The sequence below is a fragment of the Saccopteryx leptura genome, chromosome 12 (assembly GCF_036850995.1).
Source record: "Saccopteryx leptura isolate mSacLep1 chromosome 12, mSacLep1_pri_phased_curated, whole genome shotgun sequence".
Lineage (NCBI taxonomy): Eukaryota > Metazoa > Chordata > Mammalia > Chiroptera > Emballonuridae > Saccopteryx > Saccopteryx leptura.
The window spans coordinates 31,824,662-31,843,195 of record NC_089514.1 but is presented as its reverse complement, the minus strand read 5'-3'; the positions used below and the strand labels follow the sequence as shown (position 1 = coordinate 31,843,195).

Genomic DNA, 18,534 nt, shown 5'->3' with positions numbered 1-18,534 from the left:
AGTAACTTTCTTATTGCAGTTGCCTTCACCGGAATTCCCACATGCAAGTGCCCATAAAGAGGTGATGATATAAGTAAGTAGGGCCTGGGGGCCTATGGCAACTGGTTAGCAAGCACTTTGTTGATAAAGGACCAATGGTCTCCTCACAGCTAAGGCTGGGTGAACTCACATGGGAATATGGACCCAGTTTTTCCATATCTTTTCATTTGTCATGAAAAGCTAAAAATTCAAGTATTTATGCAATAACCTCTTAAATGTTAAATGGCAATGACTTTGTTAGAAGCAGGTGTGGATTAGATTTGGCCTGTGGATTGACAATTTGTAACCTCTGTCCTTGACTTAATTAAAAAAAAACCCATAAAATACTTTAATAAACTTCCAATAAGAAACAATCATCCACAGCACTACAATTCTAACAAATCAGCCTTTGCCTTGTCTACGTGCCTTTCAGTTTTGTCTAGCTGTTTGTATATTTCTTGCTACCATATGTGTTAAGGGGGACAGGTGTAAATTTTGCATTTTTCTTTTTTCTCTGAACACATTACAATAACCATTAGCTTCTGAAAGTGCATTGTTTTGGACAGGCTGAGTTGATTTTAGACAAGAAAAATATGGAGATGAGAATAGTTTAGTATTAGCCTGAGCTGTAGAGGTTTTTTTTTTTTCTTTCTGAAACCAACATGTAAGATTGGAATTATCTAATTCATATCTGCCTTTTGGTGTGTTTCAGACTTGAGTATGTATTTTGTTTTGATAGGGCCTTTTGAAACCCTGTGGACACTGCTTTCAATTTGAGAAGAATGAAAGTAGAGATTTTTGTGGGCACTAGGCTGGTTTATTTTAGCAAATTGCCTTTGTGATTTGAGGCAACACATGTCTTCTCTCATCTTTTGCTTTGAACACTTCAAAAGGTCTTTGAGGGGAAAGAAAAAGTAGTAACAACACAGTTATGTAAGATGTAACATTTATGTAAGAGCTAGCTGGCACAATGTAATCACATTTCTTAGGGGGTCGATTGATCTATCATTAAGTTAATATATTTGCTTTTTTCTATGCAATGATGGTGTTGTGTCCATTAATGCTTAGCTTCAAGGGGAACAGTTAGCAGCACTTAATTCTATTACTGACTTCACAGTTGATCAACCCTTTGGAAAACTTTCTAGAGAAACCTGACCTATGCTATTAGCAGTCTGGGTACAACAGCAATTTTTCTTTCTCAGTGACCATCATTCTTCATATTTTCCCCTTTCTTACGTGATTTTTTTTTTTAACTCAAGAAGTCACTTTGGAAAAAGTGCTGTCTGTCCACTTCTCCCATACAAACTCCAACTAGCTTCAATTCTTGATAAGAATGCTCTGGCAAGACCAGACAGCTAGAAGTCAATGAGTAAATTCCTTGCCAAGTGTAGGTTACATAGGAATGTAAAATTGCAGTGAGAAAGTGATGATTTTTAGAAAAACTGAGCACAGAGTTTGCTTGAGGAAAAGGCATTAGTAATAGTTTAGTAAATCTTGCCCTTGGTTTGAACTTAGGAAAATTCCACTCAATTTATGTGATTGCTTTCATAAAATAGATATGAGAGCCACATTTGAAAAGAATATTATATCTGTTTTTAAAATTCCACTCGGAATGTGTTTTTCTGTAGAAGAAACATCTCTGAAACAATTGCGATCAACACATCATAAAACATGACCCTGAGAAAGGAGCTTGGTAATTTCTAAGAATATGACTCTAGAGTCATAAATTTGTCTATTCGTGTGGAACTTGGACTCTTAAAAAAAAAAGGAAAATCTTTCAGAAGATAACTTAGGAATCAAATTAACACATGTAGTCTTACCTAAGGTGCACATAAATTCTGTTATTCGTTTGCCAAAATTTCCAACCAAAACTAAAATTTGTTTGCAAAACCAAATTGGCAAACATTTCTTATATAACTTCAGTAAGTGGTTAATTTGCAAACTAGCATACTGAATATACCTATTATAAAGAAAAAGTTAAAACAGTGCTTTAAAAAATCAAGTGTAACAAAATTTATTGATTTAGAAAAGCAGTTGGGTTCATTTTTTATTTTTTAAGTGAATAGAGGGTTGGAATATATAACAGTTTTTCAATGACAATAGTAAGATTTAATTTTTTCAACTTAAGGCGTCACAATTTGTTTTGCAATTTCTGCTTCTGTTATTATGGCCTGCTTTTACTCTTTGCCTTAACTTTAGTAGAACTAATTAATCATTTCTCGTTAATTATATTGGTCAAATACTAAGCTCAATGTTATTAATAAAATATTTGAAAGATTAGTTTTACTTATAATCATGGATATAAAAATTCTAAATATAATATATGCAACTGGACTCCACCACAATATTAGTGGGATACTATGCTATGATTAATTATAGATTGATTTTAAAATTCAAAGGTATTTTAGTGTAGGAAAATGTGGGAAACATAATCAATGCAATTTATACTTAAATGGTGCCTGAGAAATATAAACATCTCTCTCCATATTTTAAACCTTAGTAAACTAGGAATAGAAATACTTTTTTCTCAATATAAAAAAATTGTAATGTCAAACCAATAGCCTACCTCTTTTATACACAAGAGTGAAACATTTAGTAATTTATAGTCCTTAAAGAAGAATGACTTATGTTTAGCTGAATACATGTCTCTCTTTCCCAGGAAATGACAAGTTCCTTGAGGGCAAGGAATAAGTGACATTTGGGGTTTTATCCAGATAGTAGGCATTTGATAAATGTTTGTTGAATGAATCAATTATTATTCAAATGTATACCCACACACACATATATGCCACCATATATGTGATAAATGATATCATACTATGCAAACTGTTAAACTTGATCAAGTATCTCTATTTTTCCATTTCAATACATTTTCATCTTATCTATATTATCTTCAATTTTTCTCAGTTACACCCTAATCCCATTTGTATATAAAACTGATCTCTGGCCTCCCAGCCATCAGCATCAATGAAGCAAAACCCTTATCTCCTTGATCTACCACTTGATCTGGTGAACTCTCAAATATGGAAAGGAGAACGACTTGTTCATGGTCAGTCTGTGGTGATGGTACCTGGTTACCACTTCCTTCCGTCAGTGAGTCCAGTGGAGGAAGCTGTGCCGAGAAGTGACATGGACACAATACTGCCCGACAGAAAATCCTCAGGGCTTTCATCTTCATCCACAGTTTCCATAGGGTTCTCTGGCACTACATAAGCCTCACAGAACTTTTGACCCTTTTTTGGTGGAAACCTCACTATCTTCTAAGTTGCTCTGCTGAATCAGGGGCTAAAGGATGACAAGAAGGTTTTAGTAAAGGTGAAAAACTATAATAAAAGAATGAGAAACCTTGGAGGAAATTTAATGACCATTAAAATTTTGTATATACAAAATTCTCTAAATTATCATTATGTAAAGAAAAGTTGACAGGATGCTACCAGCTGTTTGGACTTCGGACAGACACATATCACTGATCCAAAGCTTTCCAAAGTCAGTCTCTCTGAAAATTAAAATAAAATGTACACTGTAGGGTTTTCTCTTTATGTTGCACATTATCTGATTAGTTAAATGTTTCTGATATCACTTTTTCTTCCAGAGAGTGTACTGTGTATACCCCTATGTGTCTAGCAACACAGTAAGCATCTGTTTTAGCAAGGAGTTCCTTAATTTTATTTATTTATATATTTTTTAATTTTAGTGAGAGGAGGGGAGGCAGAGAGACAGACTCCCGCATGCTCCCCAACCAGGATCCACCTAGCAAGTCCACTAGAGGAGATGCTATGCCCATCTGGGACATTGCTCCATTGCTCAGCAATTGAACTCTTCTTAGTGCCTGAGTCAGAGTCCACAGAGCCATTCTCAGTGCCCCAGGCTAACTCGCTCCAATCGAGCCATGGCTGCAGATGAGGGAAGAGAGAGAGAGAGAGAGAGAGAGAGAGGCTAGAGGGGGGAGGTGTGGAGAAACACATGGATGCTCCTCCTGTGTGCCCTCACCAGGAGTCAAACCCAGGACATCCACACAACTGGGCTGACACTCTACCACTGAGCCAACCAGCCAGGGCTGAGTTACTTAGTTTTTTTTCTAGAGAAACTGCTTGCTTGACAGCAGGTCTGTGATGTGAAGTCTTACATTTCTTTTTGAATTCAGTTCCAATGTACTTCCTGTATGATGACTTAAGGTGCCCCACTCCACATCAGGGCTTCGATGTTAGGCAACAGGGAAGATTCTCACACAGTAAGTTAAGAAAAGGGCTTTTTTAAAAACCTGATATGAGTATTTATTGCACGGTTCTAATTTTATTTCTGACATCAGGAAATCTTTATCCTTACCATTGCTAGTCTAAAGTAAAGAAATAATTGAGGCTGGAAAGTAAAACATTAATGCGTTATTTAAATGCCATTCTTAATTAATGTCTGTGACAGATTGAGTGATAAGATGAATTTTGAAATGTCTTTATTATCCTGTGTATTGCTTGCTTTTGGAAATGGCATTCGGGAAATAGATATTTGAAGACATTGATGGGAAGTTTTCTGTTAGGCAGTGTGCTCACATTGGCCCAGACTGTTTTCTTCCTCTGGTTAGTGACTAGTGACTTGTGTGACAGAGAAACAGTAGGGCTCAAGGGAGCTGCTTCTCCACCTTAAAGAGGCAAAGAATAACATGAAGAGTTAGGTTGTAAACATTGTCCTCGCTTCAGGGATACCTAAAGTAGATGAGTTTATTTAATGGAGAAGATAACTGAATTCTTTTTTTTTTGGTCTCAGCACAAACCAGTATTATGCTCAACATTTTAAAAATACAAGCAGCAAATTTGAAAATTCTACTGGGACCATGATGTGACTTCATGATGTACAATGCTAAGTTCCTTTTAAGTGACTTGGTAGAGATTAAGGGGGTCAGGCAGACATACCCTGATTTATTCTTTAATTTTTAAATAAATGAAGTAAGAACTATTTCTTTGGGAATCAACTTGCCCTCATACTTTATACCTATCTGCAGAAAGGGCAAGCCAGGACCATTCATTCATTTATTCATTCACATATTCATTCAATAAATAATTGAAAAATTACTGTGTGCAAGACACACAACAAATGTTAAATGTTAAATCTGACAGGAATATAAAGATAAGAGTTCTTCTAAAGAGCCTGATTCCAGTAAATTGACAGATTTAATTTGAAGCCATCTAAGGAAATTTAAGGAAATAATAGCTCTCAAATATTTGTACTTATGAGCAATAATGTCACAAACCATTATTTCCAAATTATCTATAATTAATTTGTAGTATATTCACGTGAGACAAGTGATTTTGATTTCTTAGTAACCTACACAGAATCATAACACATATTAAGTATTTGGTAAATGTCCAAAGACTTGTTAGCGTGTGTATGTGTGTGTGTGCATGCACACACATGGTCATGCACAGCTTGCAAAAACCTGGTTGGGATGGATGTGGGATAAATGGAAGGATGAGGACACACACAAGAGCAAGGAAGTTCAAAGTTGCTGAGCAAGCTGCCTGACGGTGGACTTTCCTTGAGAACTATGGTCAGTGGTTATAGGGCTGAGGTACAAGGCGAGGATTTCCTTATAGAAATGAGGCAGAAATCCAGTTACTGGGCTCAGAGCAAGAAGTCAGAATGGGACTAGCAGGGTATTTGGCTCGATGCTAAGGCCCTGGGCTTTGGAACAGTGCTCATTACCTCCTGCAGACCGTTTTCAGACTTGGTCTTAAAGCCTGATAAAAGAAATACTGTTGAGGTCAAGTGGATTGAAGATTGGCAAAGAGAGCTCTAGAGGAAGAGGCACAGATATTGATTGTTTCATAAAAAGACAAGGTATTTCTGAATGAGGTTATTGAGGACAAATATACTTAGGGAGCAAGGCGTTTGAGGTGGGCCTTAAAGAATGCATTTTGGACTTGTGGGTGGGAGAAAGGGCATTTCAGATGATGGGAGAGGTATAAACAAAGGAAAAGTGTGGGAAATATGGGATGTAAAATGCATATTAGGGAGGAAGTATCAAAAGAGATCAGAGTCTGGAAGACAAGTGTGACTTTTGAGATAGTCAAGATCCCTGGCTTCTTTACCTGCTGGTTATTAATTAAATTTAATTATTAGCTTGTTAAAAACACAGGTACCTAGGCCATGGGTTTGGGTACATTGCAATTTTATAATGCTTTTGATGTCTGAGGACAGGTTTGGGAAACCATTGGTCTAAAAAAAAAAAAAGGACTGTGACTAGAGTTGTAGCTGCAGAAAAGGAAACAAAAGACAGACGCAAGAAAGAAGGTGAAACGGCTTTGGTGTGCTGAGGGAGATGTCCGAAGATCAGGTAGTAAAGAGAGACTTGGAGCTCAGGGGTGACGAGGACTTTGGGTTCTATGTGCAGAAGATATATGAACATGAGGAAGAAGTAGCCTTCATTGGGCAATGCCTGCTTTACAGGGTAGGAAAGAGTAAGGGCCCTGCCAAAACTGGTCACTGGGGCTTGAGGATTTGGAGGTCATCACTGTCATCATTATCACCATCATCCTCATCACCACCATCACCATCAGTTTTGTTATTATTATTGCTTATGTTTTATTTCCCTAGGTTGAGGTTCTGGAAGTACAACCAGTCCAGGAATTAGTCTATGTTTATGATTCTTGCTACCGTTTGGCATATTGATGTCCAGAAGAACTGTGTTAATTTTAAATGCCATCAGCGGTGTATGAGAGCCTTAGCCATGTTGAGTGTTAGCAGCAACAAATGACAGAGTATTACCTTCCAAATATTTATCAGATATCACCAAAACTCACAAAAAAAAAAAAACAAAACAAAAAAAAAACAGAGCAAAGACACTCTTCAGGGAAGAATTTTAAGGCTTTCTACCCTGAGGTCTAATAAAGATGAAAAGAGAAATGAAAACCATGCACTTTGTTGTTGGTAGAGCTGAACATGGAGACTAATCACTCACCGGAGAGCAAGTTATATGCAACATAGACATCAAGTCTTTTATTCCTGCATTGTGCTTTCAACAGTTAGCTAGGCAATGTTATTGTTTTTTGAAATTGTATTTCCCTATATCTAAAATTGAAACTGAACAAGTAAAATTAAACTAATGAAGGGAGAATTTTATAAGGTAAATAGTGATGAATTGGTAGAAAGTTTAAAATATAAAGTTCTATTAATCTCTTAGTAGGTTACTGCTAATTTGAAGAATTTTGATATTTTGTCTGTTATTTTTCTCAAATTGTTTTACATATTTTTAAAATTTTATAATTAAAAAAAATTTTCAACTACAGATACTTTCAATACCATTTCGTATCAGTTTCAGGTGCACAGCAAAGTCTCCACAATATTTTGTCTATTCTTAAAAGAAGTATTTACAATCAAAGTGCCCTCCAAATTGAAACTAATTGTCACATGGTAGCACTTTTAGATGAGAAGATGGAAGCTACACTGTCTAGCATGTTTACAGTTAAATAAATGAATGATTATTTTCCATGGTGTGGGAAACTTCTGTACTTAGTATATTGAAACGAAGTTGGGAAATGTGACCTTAATTGGCTTGTGTAAACCAATTGTGGGACCATGGAACCATGACAAGGCCTTTTTTTTTTTTTTTTTTGTATTTTTCTGAAGCTGGAAACGGGGAGAGACAGTCAGACAGACTCCTGCATGCGCCCGACCGGGATCCACCCGGCACGCCCACCAGGGACGAAGCTCTGCCCACCAGAGGGCGATGCTCTGCCCCTCTGGGGCGTTGCTCTGCCGCAACCAGAGCCACTCTAGCACCTGGGGCAGAGGCCAAGGAGCCATCCCCAGTGCCTGGGCCATCCTTGCTCCAATGGAGCCTTGGCTGAGGGAGGGGAAGAGAGAGACAGAGAGGAAGGAGGGGTGGGGGGTAGAGAAGCAAATGGGCGCTTCTCCTATGTGCCCTGGCCGGGAATCGAACCCGGGTCCCCCGCACGCCAGGCCGATGCTCTACCACTGAGCCAAACGGCCAGGACTGACAATGTCTCTTAATCCAGAGTGGGTAAGGAATTTTTGGGTTACTCAGGATCTGTGCCAACAGGAATGCCTCTATGAAAGAGATGGCAGATCCTCCCTTAGACCTCAAAGAGTTTACCTACAAAGTAACCTAAAAGTGATCAGTGCAGACAAATGCAGCTCTGAAAAATAAGCAAATAAAACCAGAATGGTTTCCCATATAGAAACACTGGACAAAATCTAAATGACATAGTTAAAGATCAATTGCATCAGTCAGAAGGGGTTCAGTTGGTCATCCCAAGAATTAGGGAAATCGGAGACTGGCAGCAGTAGGGGTGAGTACATCTGGCCTTGCTGAAAGATGTAGCTGCAGTCGGGGTGGGGGGGGGGGGTAGGGAGGAGCTGTAGTAGCTCAACAGTCAGTTTTACTTGCTCTGATTCCAAAGGCAATTATTCTCATGATAAATTGGTCAGTTGGCATCTAAAATGCAACAGTCTTATTAGATCTAGAAGACTAACTTAGCAACCTAAATCCAATAAACTAGGCACTGGTAAAAATGAGTTTTTGTTAGGTCCTGTTCTGTCCTTCAAAACCTAAATCTAGCCTGACCTGTGGTGGCGCAGTGGATAAAGCGTTGACCTGGAAATGCTGAGGTCACCGGTTCGAAACCCTGGGCTTGCCTCGTCAAGGCACATATGGGAGTTGATGCTTCCAGCTCCTCCCCCCTTCTCTCTCTCCTCTCTCTCCCTTTCTGTCTCTCTCTCTCTCTCCTCTCTAAAAATGAATAAATAAAAAAAATAAAAAATAAATAAATAAAAACCTAAATCTAATGGAATCTCTGATCTTTTTAGAGAAAGGATATCTCCCTACTCTGGCTTCCAAAGGCCTGGCTGTCCAGCACAGAGTAAATAGTCATAGAAAGGAAATTATTACTACCATTATTCATCTTTCTTATGTCAATTATTTATTTCTTCAGCTAATACTGACTGACGATTTAAATTGTGCCAGGCCCCAGGCGAATGATGAGAGTCACTTCTTTGTAGATGTTATCTGTATATCACTAGGTTTAAATATTCTTGTGTCTCATTCTTCTACTAAAATGTAAGACTCTTAGGTGAAAGTTCAGCGTCCACAGCACATCTGGGGTGCCACTTATACGGTATGTTTTACCTTCTGCCTTGTCTCACTAAACTATTTGTGTGTGTTTTATCTCTCCATAGGAGTGGTAGATTCCTTAAAAATTCTTTTAGTCCTCTACCCTAATATTTTGCATATTAGCCCTTTAAAAGATATTTTTTGAATAATAAATATTTTTATCAAAAATATCTTCTACCTGTATGCATTTGTTGGGCCATTCCAGAAATGACTGAAAACTATAGCTATAGTAAACAGGATGATTAGTTAGTGAAAAGTTTTGTGATAGTATATTATTTTCACATATATTTACTTACAATTTCACTACTTCTTTCATACACTACCTAGTAAGATTTTAAACTCTCCAAGAAGCTCTGGGGAAACCATCATATTTTTTAGATATAGAAATCAAATTTAATGGCGTAACACTGATCAATAAGAGTACATAGGTGTCAGGTAAAGTGTCAGGTAAACATTTATCTAGCATTTGAACTGTTGATTGCATTGTGTGCCCATCACCAAAGTCAAATCATTTTCCATCACCATATATTTGTCCATCATTTTATTTTCTTTTTTTAAAATTTATTTATTTATTTATTCATTTTAGAAAGGAGAGAGAGAGGAGGAGAGAGAGAGAGGAGAGTAAGAAGGGGGAGAGGAGCAGGAAGCATTAACTCCCATATGTGCCTTAACCAGGCAAGCCCAGGGTTTCAAACCGGCGACGTCAGCATTTCCAGGTTGATGCTTTATCCACTGCGCCACCACAGGTCAGGCCATCATTTTATTTTCAATGATGTAGTAACTTGATGGTAAGATGGTTGGAAAGTAAGACCTTTGGTTAAATAAAAGTAAATGAGTGGAGAAAAGAAAGCTGAAAAGCAGTTTAATAATCATCTGATATTTTCAAAAAACATCAGGCAGAAAAGACCTATAGGGCTGCCAGGCCTGCCCACAGCCCCATTTTGCTGAGGACAGAAGGCTTTCCTGGTGACTGGGAGCCCAGCAGTGCCGGAACCCAAACCTCGCTCCCCTGGGCTGGGCGGCTGGGCGGCTGGGCGGCTGGGCGCGGCCCTCTCTAAGGCGCTGCCGCTACAGGGAAGGTTGTCTGCAAGCTTGCTCAGAAGGAACTCAGCACACGTTTAATCCACCTTCCTAGTGTGCCCTTGGAAACACAAACAACCAGTGCCCGTTTAATGTGTTGGCCTCAAGATCCTTTTCAAAGAAAAAGTGCATTTAGTACAAGTCTGACCCCTCCACAGGTAATAACAGGACAACATGAAAAGAAAAGAAAATTAGCATACTTGAGAGCGAGCTTGGTTTGATGACCTACGCACTGCTCATTGCTGACAGTAACTATGATTCCTTTTACTGAACAATAATGTGTGTGACTGGGGAGGGGGCAGGAGTGCGGTGGGTGGTGACAGACCACCTTTGTTGCTCTGGCTGAGTAGATGCAGACTCCAGACTGCGTCTGGGGACTTCTTAAGGGTGCGATTCTGATGGGATCATCATTTGTGTTTCTGAAGGGTACTGAGTTCAGGTGAGCTGTCAGTTAGGTAACAGAACAGCCCTCTGGGGTCTGCTGCATTCTTCACCTGCCTGGGAGAAGTGGGAAAGGTCAGTGAAGGCCACTCCATTGGAAACCTCAAGGCAAATTAAGGACAAAGCCGCTGATCCCTCCCTTTAGGAAGGAATGCACCTCACAGGTGAATCGGATGCTGCCCTTTGGTCCAGAGCCAAAGAAATGCCATTCGAGGCGAGAGGTCTGACCCGCAGAGATAAGTGAACAGCACACACGAATCACTGCAACGGACTCCATTACTTCTCCCATTTGAAACAAGGGGAAGGAATCGTGTCCAGACCAGAAAGGCTTTTCTTGAGCAGAGTGAGTCCGGAGAGCTGGCTCTCGGCCCTGCCGCACATTAGAACCTCCTAGAGAGATTTCAGAAATACAGATGCTTGGGTCCCGCCCCACACTTCTGATTTAATTGGTCTGAAAGCAGCCTGGGCCTTAGGCCAGGCTTGAGTTAATGACAGGTTTGGATGCTGGCGTATTTGAGGATCAGTGATGCTGTCTTTCTGCTGACTAATGAAAGCAATAGTCCAGCCTAGTCATTTTCTAAAGGTGATTTCAGGGTCAGCCGTAAGCATTTCCTGGGAACTTGTTTAAATACAAATTCTCAGGCCCCAGCCCAGATCTCGGAATCAGGGTTTCTGGGCTTGGAGACCAGCATTCTGTATTTGTAGTAAGCCCTCCAGGCTGTTACGATTCACATCAAAGTTTGAGAACCACTTTTTTAAGTCCAGACCTTGCTATTCAAATGAGGTCCACAGATTGGTGGCAATCCCCTGGATCTGGCATGAAGGTAGGTCATGGATGCGAAGAAACATCTGGTAGAGGATATAAGGGATGTGGTAGAAGTAAGAGCAGCTACAAGAGTTATCATATAGTTACTGTGCTTTATAAGTATAATTGTATGTAATCTCTGTAGAAGACCAGAAAGAGATCATCCATCCATCCAACCAACTGTTTACCTATCCATTCATCCATCCATTTATCCATCCATCCATCCATCCATCCATCCATCCATCCATCCATCCATCCATCCATCCATTTATTCACCTAATGCTGTATTATACAGACATGCATACCAGGCACAGTTCTAGTAATGTCCTTGTAATATTGCCTCCCCTGCTATCGTGAGACTAAGGCCAGATCAAACAACAAACAGTAAACTGATTTTTAAAACCAATAGCAAATATAAATGCTTTGAAGAAGGTATAGCAGGGTAAGGCCAGGGGTAAGTGTGACAAGGAAGTGCTACTGGAGATAGGGTGGCAAAAGAGGGAAACCTCTCTGAGCAGCTGACATTTGAGCCAAGACGTGGACGAAGCAAAGCGTGAGCCCCTCGGCTCTTTGAGGGGAGAACGTCCAGGAGGACACAGGACACGAGGAGGACACGGTGAGGGAGGGGGACGGTGGCTAGAAGCAAGTTTTGAAGATAGCTGCAGGCCAGGTCATAAACTATCTCAGGTGCCATGGTAAATCTTAACAGACAAGGAAACTGACGCCTCGAGCTGGAAGGGGCCCGACTCTGTATTTCCAACAAGCTCCCAAGAGGTGCTTATGCTTCTGGTCTACGGGCCACATTAGAGTTAACGAAACGGTAGTGAGGCTGAGAATTCGAGCAACAGGCCTGATGTCATGTCACACAGCTGGTAAGTCAAAGGCAAGATGTGAATCCCAGATGCGTGATTCCAGAGTCCCTGCTGTCCGTCAGTCGCCTGCCAGATAACTGTTCTTCCTGATTCACCTGTAACTGCGGAGGCGCGAGAAACTGAAAGGATCTGCCCAAGAAAGAACCTCCGTGCACTCTGCTATAGAAGAGTTGTTTATCACTTATTTTGAAGGAGAAATAACGAGGGAACTGAATGCCTCGGTACTTATTAATACTTTTGTACTCTCGCTTGTGAAATATTTCAAAGATGTGAGATATCCCTGGCATCTTAGAAACAAGTGATATGGTTGGTAGCCATCTTGATGTAATATATAAATAAATAAAAAAACCCCAACACTAAAAGACCAATGGGCCTTGAAGTCTAATGCATTATAATTGCAGTATCTGGCCCGAGGAAGCCATTTGTTGGCCGGGCCCTGCAGTCACACCCCACCTGGCCCGGCCTCCCCAGATGCTCCTGCTCTGGCCCATTGGCACGTTTGCATTTGGTTGTCTTCGCTGCACAGGGGATGCCTGGTGCTCCTACGGGCTGCTGGGCTCGGGGGTGGCAAGGATATTTGAAGCAGGTTACATACTCAAATCAATCAGGCTTCAGTAAAAAACAAAACAAAAAAAGGTGGGGTGTGTGGAGTTTGAGTATTTAGCCTTGAGCTTCCCTCTGTGAAAACCACCATAGCTTTCAGTATCAAAGGATGTTCAAAGGAAAGGATGGCTTCTTGCTTCCTCTGGTCACTTGATATTCACAGGAGGATGGTTTCTTGCTTCCTCTGGTCACTTGATATTCACAGGGTCTTCGTGCACCTAGGGGTGGGGGAGGGAGCGGGTGAAGTGGGAGATGTTCTGTGTGTGTGCCCGTTGCCTTGATGAATGACGTGGTTCGGTTCGGTTTGTTCCCTCCCCTTCTGTTAATTCTCTGTGTTCTTTTTCCTTTGTGCTGCACGATTAGGACCTTGCAGTGGGACACAGACCCCTCAGTGCTGCAGCTGCAGTCAGACTCAGAACTTGGGTATATGTCTGCTCTTTTGTTCCTCCTTTTATTCTTTCTTTGCTACCATTGTGCTGAAATGCTGGGGCTGTTGCTGCTCTTGTTTTCCCCCCTTCAGTTGGACTTAGATCGTGAAGTTTATTTCCTTCCGTTAGTTTGCCTTATAAAGTTAAGCTTTGAAGAAAGTCTCTCTTTGTAGGGAAACACCACAAAAAGATGGCTTTTGGTCTCCCCCTTTTAATTCCTATTATTTCAAAAACCACATGTTCTTCCCTCTAAAAAAATACAAACACACACCCACACCTCTACTGCCAGGAGGGACACAAGTTCCGCAATGGGAAATATGTCTGAGGTTATGCTAACCATCTTCCCTGTGCACGCTGACAAGTTGCCTTAGGTTAATTCTTGTCTAAAATCAGTATTAAACTGTTGTGTCTTGTTTATTCCTTTCCCTCTTTACTTTTTTGGACACTTACAATAAGCATTTAATTTTAATTGAGTTCTAATATAGAAAGAGTTCTCTTAAAGAAAAAGCTAATTTGTCAAGTTCCTCAATATTAGGGAGCCTTAAATATTTGATGATGGGTAATGTCCCCTACATCCTAAAGATTTTTTTTTCAGACGGAAATGTATTGTCATGGGTTAAAAGATAGCTTCAGAATTGAAAATGTGGTATGTATGTAAATTGGGATGATATTTAGCTACAAAAAAATGAAAATTTTCCATTTGCAACAACATGGATGGACCTTGAGGGCATTGTGCTAAATGAAATAAGTTGTACAGAAAAAGATAAATACCATATGATTTTATTTATATGTGGAATCTAAAAAACAAACAAAAAATACCTAAAAAATCCCCCAAGACCAAAAACTAAAAACAAAGCTCATGGATATAAAGAACAGATTGATGACTACCTCAGGGGAAAGGTTGGGGAGTTGGCAATGGGTGAAGGGAGTCAAAAGGTACAAATCTCCACTTATAAAATGTGTAAGTCAAGAGGATGAAGTCCACAGCATGGCTGTGGTTAATGATCCTGGTTGCATATTTAAAAGTTGCAAGGAGAATGGATATTGAAAGCTCTATCACAAGAAAAATTGTGATTATTTGTAATGATGGATATTAACTGGATTTATTGTGGTTATCATTTTTGCAATATATACAAATATTAAATCATTACTATGGACACCTGAGGCTAATGTAATGTTATTTCAGTTAAAGCTCAATAAGAAAATTGTAGGTATATCCTACAAAGTTGATTAATTTCTCTTATAAGATTAGGGTTTAGTTATGATCACACATGAGATATTTCCAGTAGGACGCTTGTACCAGCTGGTGCTCAAGAGCAGAAGAGCCGAGCATGTGCTTCTCTTCCCCACTTTGCAGTCAGTGAAATGAGCTTGAAATCTGCCATGGTGGAGTATTTACACCACAAAAATGGGCACATGCCACAAACCAGGGCTTTCTCCCTTTCCCCCAAGCCAGTTATTAAACATTACCAACATGCCACTGGGTTACTGCATTATGTGAACAGCAAATCTTATTACAGTATTTTATGAAATTACTACATTTTTTTCTAAATATAATTCAATGAATTTCAAAGTAGATATTTATTTGCTTATTGTTTATTTTTAATTGCTGAGGTTTCTGGGCACATATCTCTGGGTTCCTGTCAATGTAAGTGCCTACTGTAGGTATACGACGAGGTTGAAGGGCTGTTTGTATGTTAGGGCCAAAGCTGTCTGCCCATGACAATTTGAATATACAAAAGTTGTTGGCAGACTCAGAAAAATGCTAAACCAAGGGGATATCTTAATACGGTAACTGATACATTACTTTTTAAAAACATCACTAACTTGTTGGTTATTTAGTTCTATAGTTCATTGTATATTATATTTTAATTTGTATTATTTAAGTAGTCAGGAAAGATGGCTTAAATCTAGCAGAGAAACAATGAGTGTGCGGGATGCCACAGTCAGGGGACTTCAGAGTACAGATCTTCAATGCATTACTGTGCTTGAAAAAATGAGGGTGGACCTTTGCAGAGACTCTACCTTGTGCACTTACATTCACAGATTTTCAGACAGATGGTTGCATTGCTGTATTAAACTTGCTGATCTGGAACAGTTAGGAGTTTTCCCAAGCAAAAACTCAGTAGACTCTGCCAATGAAAATTTGTGACTCATTTCTGTGGAGATGGCGCATCTGGGGCCCCTATCTTGCCTGCCACATTTTACTTCAGCGAGAACCCAGTGAGTTAGAGCAAGACAAAATCTGAGACATTCTGTTCACTAAGGGAAGCCTGTCTCAGAGAGTTCAGAAGGAACATTCAGAGAATATTTGAGAGAGTAGATTATTTTAGCCATGTTACAATTTCAAAGACTGATTTAATAAAAATTCTCCCTTTTTTCTAGTCCTTATGTGCAAACACTTGCAGTCATACATAATCTTATGAAATATATCTCAGGCAACACGATTTTTCTAGAGACAACTCTGTTCCCTCTTCTTGATCCTTGCCACGGAATGGACCGTAAACTTAAATATAGCTTGCTCTATCACTTGATATTTTTTTTAAAGATAGCTTTTTTGCAGTATAATGGACATAAGAAACTGTACACATTGAAAGTATTCAAATAAATACGTTTAATATGTACACACAACCGTGAAGCCATCACTGCCATCGAGATAATGAACACATCGATCATCCCCCAGAGTTGGCTGTGCCCCTTTGTCATCCTCACTCCTACTCTCCCCATCCCCTCAAACACTTGGTGCTTTCTGTGGTCACTATACATTAGTTTACATATCTAGGAAGTCATAGAAGTGAAATCACGTAATAGGTGCTCTTTGACTTCTTTCACTTGGAATAATTATTTTGAGATTCACTCTGTATCAACAGGTCATATTTTTTTATTACTGAGTGATATTTCCTGGTATGGAGATACCACAGTTTGTTTATCCAATCATTTTTGATGTACATTTGGGTTGTTTCCAGTTTTTGCCTATTAAAAATAAAACAATTAAGAATTAACTTTTGATGGACATATGCTTTCCTTTGGGGGGGGGGGATATCACCAAGTAGAATGGCTGAATTATATCGCGGATGTACATGTAACTTAAGATGCTGTCAACCTGTTTTCACCACCATTCAGTCTCACCAACAGTGTATGAGAGCTTCAGTTCTCCACATTCTTGACAATACTTATTTTGGACCTAAACATATTTTTTAAACTGCTATTAAAAGAGTGTAGTTGTGTTTCATTATAGTTTTGATTTACATTTACCTGGTGACTACTGTTGAATATTTAGTTATGTGTGCATTTTTCATTTGCATATTTTCTCTGATGAAGTGTCTACTTAAATCTTTTGCCCTTATTGCCTGACCAGGCGGTGGCAGAGTGGATAGAGCGACGAACTGGGATGTGGAGAGCCCAGGTTCGAGACCCTGAGGTCGCCAGCGTAAGCGTGGGCTCATCTGGTTTGAGCAAGGCTCACCAGCTTGAGCCCAAGGTCGCTGGCTCAAGCAAGGGGTCACTTGATTTGCTCTAGCCCCTGGTCAAGGCACATATGAGAAAGCAATCAATTAACAACTAAGGAACCACAAAGAAGAATTGATGCTTCTCATCTCTCTCCCTTCCTGCCTGTCCATATCTGTCCCTCTCTCTGAGTCTCTCTATCTCTGCCACAAAAAAAAAAAAAAAAAAATCTTTTGCCCTTATTAAGTTTTTGAATTGAATTGTTCTCTCATTAGTACTGGAGTTTTTTGGTATTCAACTCTTTGATATACTATTTGTAAATATTTTCCCCCAGTCTATGACTTATCTTTCAGTCTTTTAAGTCTTTAAGACACTATTTAATTTTGACAAATTCCAATTTACAAATTTACAAATTCTTTTATGAATCAAGGTTTTGTTGACATAGTTTCAATGTTCAGTGATTCTTTAAATATTTGGTAGGATACAATTCACCTGTGAAACCAATTGGGTTCAGAATTTTATTGTGAAGAAGGTTTAAAAATACAAATTTAGTAACTGTAATAGCAATAGAGCTTTTATGGTTATCTTTATTTTCTGAGTGAGCTTTGGTATTTATGTCATTCACTTCCATTTTTTCCTTCATTTGCAAATTTATTGGCCTATAATTGTGGATGTGATCCCTTATTATCTTTAAATGTCTATATAATCTTTAGATATAATTACCTCTCTCATTCCTGATATCGGTAAATTTTTCCAGTCTTTTTCTCCTAATAAGAATGGCTAGAGGTTTATCAATATTATTGCTCTTCTCAAAGAACCAGTATTTGGTTTTACTGATTTTTTTGTTTTTGTTTTTGTTCTCTGCCCTCAAGAATCTTGTGAAAAAAAATTATGGGATGTTTTCTGTTCTACACTAGCAACTGGATTAAAAAATATATTCCTATTTTTATTCCACTTTAGAAAAATGAGTATAGCTGGTTGGTAAGGATGTGTGCTTATATTTTGATACTCAGTGTCTTGAAAAATTCCATAATTTTATAGCTTTATATTAAAACTTATATAGAAGGTTGTTCATAAATGTCAAGTCAATAAAAGACCTTTCCTATAACATTTTTATATTATCATTATTGTCGTATGTAATATTGGAGAAAACACACTTTCATACCTTCTGTTCTAATTATTCTGAACTTTTAATTTCCTTTGTAAAGTGGGCACTTTCTAGCAGAACCTTCACTAATGTTGTCAAGCCCTGTTATAACCAGGACTATTTTGATTCTTCTTCTCTCTTCCCGGAAATTTGCAAGACTTCCTTATGTTATCATTTCAAAGCAAACCCTTTGGCTGTGCCTGTTGACTGAGCCAGACTTGACATTTGCTTCTGTTCAGGAAAAATACTTTAGCTGCCAAACTAATATCTCTGCACAGTAAGAAATAAATATCATGGAAGCGAAATAAACACTTTCTTAAGTGATTTTTTTAAAATGTGAACATAGGAAATGGAAACTCATCCTTCTTGAGGTAATCAGAAAGGTCAACCGTCAAGCTGCATCTCAGTCCTTGGAGGAAGAGACCCACCAAAGATAAAGGATAAATCGAGGGTGGTGAGCACTCCAGCCTCACTTCTTCCGTGTGAGGTCCCATTCCCAACTCTAGAAATCAGTCCTTGAGATGTCACATCCTGACATCTAATTACACTAGTGTATAGTGTTTGGAAGA

The 18,534-nt window shown here is 39.1% G+C and overlaps 1 protein-coding gene across 9 annotated transcripts in view; it reads left to right on the top strand.

The window, feature by feature from the left end:
- Positions 1 to 18,534, top strand: part of DYNC1I1 (dynein cytoplasmic 1 intermediate chain 1) — a 332,370-nt gene that overhangs the window by 56,059 nt on the left and 257,777 nt on the right. For 5 of the 9 annotated variants that reach the window (XM_066353880.1, XM_066353885.1, XM_066353883.1 and 2 more), the window contains one exon: positions 13,307 to 13,366. The exons of the other annotated variants lie outside the window; for them this stretch is intronic. In XM_066353880.1, coding sequence (XP_066209977.1) covers positions 13,307 to 13,366 — 60 coding nt within the window. The remainder of the gene's footprint in view (positions 1 to 13,306; positions 13,367 to 18,534) is intronic. 9 annotated transcript variants of the gene reach the window in all.